The 3,699-nt window shown below is 36.9% G+C and overlaps 1 protein-coding gene across 1 annotated transcript; it reads right to left on the bottom strand.

Annotated features, from left to right (window-relative positions):
• Positions 1–384: 384 nt before the first annotated feature.
• LOC145575601 (uncharacterized) lies at positions 385–1,113 on the bottom strand. Its single transcript, XM_081633441.1, has one exon. It carries the CDS (start codon positions 1,111–1,113, stop codon positions 385–387), a length of 729 nt encoding a protein of 242 aa, XP_081489567.1.
• Positions 1,114–3,699: the final 2,586 nt, after the last annotated feature.

Below are 3,699 nucleotides of genomic sequence, written 5' to 3'. Positions count from 1 at the left end.
ATGAGCATTTTTTGTGAGGAAATTTTATCCCACTAGTGATAAAAAAAAAATTCTCATCATTCTCTCTCCTACTTTTTCATATACCCTACCAACATTTCTCTCTCTTACACATCACCATATTATTATTAATTATGTTTTGGTTATTGAAGTTTTAGTGCTACTAATTACAATTACTATTATTTAACTTAATACAATTATTAAATATTAATTAATAATATTGAAATTTCAATTGCTGAACAATTATTATTGTATGACAACATTACATTTTAGTAGCGTACTATTACATTTAATACATACTACAAACCAAGATAATTAACGAACTTAGATTTTTAATGTACGATTACATAAGACTATTAAATTGTAATCATACGACAACTTAATATTTTACTCATTAATAGAACCATATTTTTGCCAAATGTGTTCCACTAAATCTGCTTTTAATTGAGCATGAGTGTCTCTATCACGTAGTGACATTCTTCTCTGGACATACGTGTCGAAATCAACGTTAAGCGGTCGACCAACATTGAATTCAAAAGGCTCGTTGTTGTTAATTGTAGCACTTGTAGTTGGTCTTGTAATTTGCGGGCAATCTTGTTCATAGTACCTTCTTAAAACTTCGGCCCGAGTATAGTTGTGTCGTTCATCTTCGACAATCATGTTGTGCATAATGATACAAGCTTTCATTATGTCACACAAAATGTCTTCGTTAAACGCAAGGGAGGGTTGTCGTAGAATGTCAAACCTAGCCTGTAAAACCCCAAAAGCTCGTTCAACGTCCTTTCGAGCCGCAGTTTCTTTATCAGCAAATAATTTATCCTTCTGAAGTTGAGGAAGTTTTATACCTTGAATAAAAGTAGCCCATTTTGGGTAAATGCCGTCTGCTAAGTAATAGCCCAACTTGTATTCATGGTTGTTCACGGTAAAATGAATTGGAGGTGCCTGGCCATGAAGAACATCATCAAATACCGGAGAACGGTAAAGGACATTAAGATCATTACAAGATCCAGGGATTCCAAAGAATGCATGCCAAATCCATAAATCTTGATCTGCAACGGCCTCTAGAATGAGGGTTGCATTTTTATTCCGGCCAGCGTATTGCGCTTTCCAAGCCATAGGACAATTCTTCCACTCCTAATGCATGCAGTCAATGCTACCTATTATACCGGGAAAACCTCACATTTCATTTTGATGTAAGATTCTCCTTAAATCTTCGTCGGTGGGAGTTTTGAGATACTCAGCTTCAAAATGTGTAATAACCCTTTGACAAAAATGTTGCAATGCCAATCTGGAGGTTGTTTCGCCAATACGCAGATACTCATCCACGACATCTGGAGAGGTATTGTACACCAACATTCTAATCGTAACGGTGCATTTCTGCAACGGTGATAACCCAAGCCTTCCAGCTGCATTCTACACTGCTGGAAGAATTGATCCCCCTCAACCACCTTGTTCATAATCCTACAAAACAAAGGTCGTTGCATTCGAAATCTACGCCGAAATTGTTTGTCGCTATAAACTGAATTACTCGCAAAGTAATCATTAAATAATTGTACATGCCCCTTTTCCCTATTTCTTCTATCTGTATCCCCTCTACGCTCTGGAACACATTCAACTTCAGATATGGGTTGGGGTTGTGTTTGGTTAGACAACAAAGTTGGTAGATGGGTTGTGACAAATTCGTCAACTAAATGATCAAATTCTACGTATTGATCATAATCAGATGAGCTGGAGGTTGAGCTAATGGAAAACATTGTGTTTGCTTGATACTTATGAGTGTTTTGATATTTTTGAGGAGTTGGATTATATTGTGTTTGCGCAGATGGTTTTACTAGTATTTATAAGTATGAACTCTCAATGAGAGGTAAAAAATATGAATGACAATTCCATGAATGATTAAAGATACTTTTTGACAGAAAAGAATCTTGACTATTCAAAATACAACAAGACAAGTGACATGAAAGACACATGACTACTCAAAATATAGTAAGACAAGGGACATGAATGAGACATGACCACTAGTGATTATGACTAGTCTTTGCTTACAACAATTCAACTTCATTACATAAATTAGAAAAATCTAACCTCAGAATACAACTAATTAAAAAAAAAACTTAACACACCACTAAAATAAAACCTAAATTTTAGTTCATACATAAATTTTGAATTATATCACAACACTTAAAGAAATACAATCATTTTCTACCGTAGACTAGTTGAAGTAACTCTTCCTTGTGGACCTCTTCAGCTGGAGTGAGTGGTGTTGTCCTTCCTAAAAGTGATTGCAACATATCAAAATTCATCTTCTTCTCTGCTAAATCAACTTGTTCTTGCTTCCTCTTTTCCTTTTCTCTATCAAGTTCCAACCGCTGTTGTCATAAATTCGCCTCCCTTTCTCTAACCTCAATACACACCTTTATCTGTTCACTGATGCTCAAAATTGCACTTTCGGAAGCAACTGCTTTGCCCTTACGCTTAGCCTTCATTTTTTTGACACCGTCTGGTCGTGGTAGACCTCCGGACATAAATCCATCAGTACGGATTTCATTCTCACTCTCCGCCCTAGACCTCTTCCCACTTCCACTACTATCTTCCTCATCATCGGCACCACAACCCTTTCTTTCCTCCTTTGACAGACCTCATCTTAGTTTTGTCCTCCACTTCGGGTCTTTATTAACCATTTCCACTCCATGCAGAAATGCAAAATTATGTTGTGGATTAGAGGAGATATAAAACAACTTGGAAGCATTTTTAATTCGATCAGCTTCGTTGTAACCACTTCCACTTTCAGGAAGTTTGCCCGCCTCCTCATAGCAACTAGTCCACTGTAGCAAATCAGCTGTCATTCTTCTCCAATGTGTCTCCAAACTCTTCATAGGTCTTGGCGGGAGAATATGCGGTTTCTCAGCTTGTAGTTTACAGTAAGCTGCATGAACTTTTCGCCAAAGTTCGGATGCCTTTTGGCTCTTACCAGGAAGCGCATCATCACTTATTTCTAGGTATAACCCAATTACAGCTTCATCCTCAGCAACCGACCAAATGCGACTCGCTTTAGTGAGTGGTTGATTGGCCGGAATCCTTGGAGGTGGTGGAGGGTATTGTGGTGTCTCTGGAACAGCTTCTTCTTCGCTGACATCATACTCAGAGTTGTTCCCTTCGGTAACGGGAGGAGTTTGTTTCTCAGTATAAGTGTTTTCATTAGGAATTTGTGTAACACCCCCAAATCTCCCGCTACGGAAATACTAGTATAATACGTATAATTATACCATAGAGATAGACTTAAAAGTGTTACCGCCGCGTGATTACGCAAGGCTACTCAAACTACTTAACTCAATAACAAAACTTGCAGCGGAAACTCAACTTTCTTTTATTAATACTTATAAAAATAGTAACATTGTTATGAGTATTCAAAATAAAGACACAAGACCAACATTTCCTAATCTAGGTGAAACCATTCCCGGGACTCCATATGCTCAATTATTGACTCCACCTGAAATTAGTCAACACTGCTTACCATTAAGGTAAACAGGGCGAACCAAAACAAATAAGAAATACGGATTAGCAAATTATGCTAAGTACGATAAGTGCAAGATAATGTAAACTATTTGCAAACATGCTTTTAAAAATCAATTCCAATAATTAATCCAATAATTACAAAACTCATTATTCCAAAACCGATTCCAATGATTCAATATTCAAAAT

This window comes from Chenopodium album, chromosome 13, assembly GCF_948465745.1.
Source record: "Chenopodium album chromosome 13, dcCheAlbu1.1, whole genome shotgun sequence".
NCBI lineage: Eukaryota > Viridiplantae > Streptophyta > Magnoliopsida > Caryophyllales > Amaranthaceae > Chenopodium > Chenopodium album.
The sequence above is the reverse complement of the archived record's forward strand: the minus strand, read 5'-3'. Positions and strand labels throughout refer to the sequence as shown.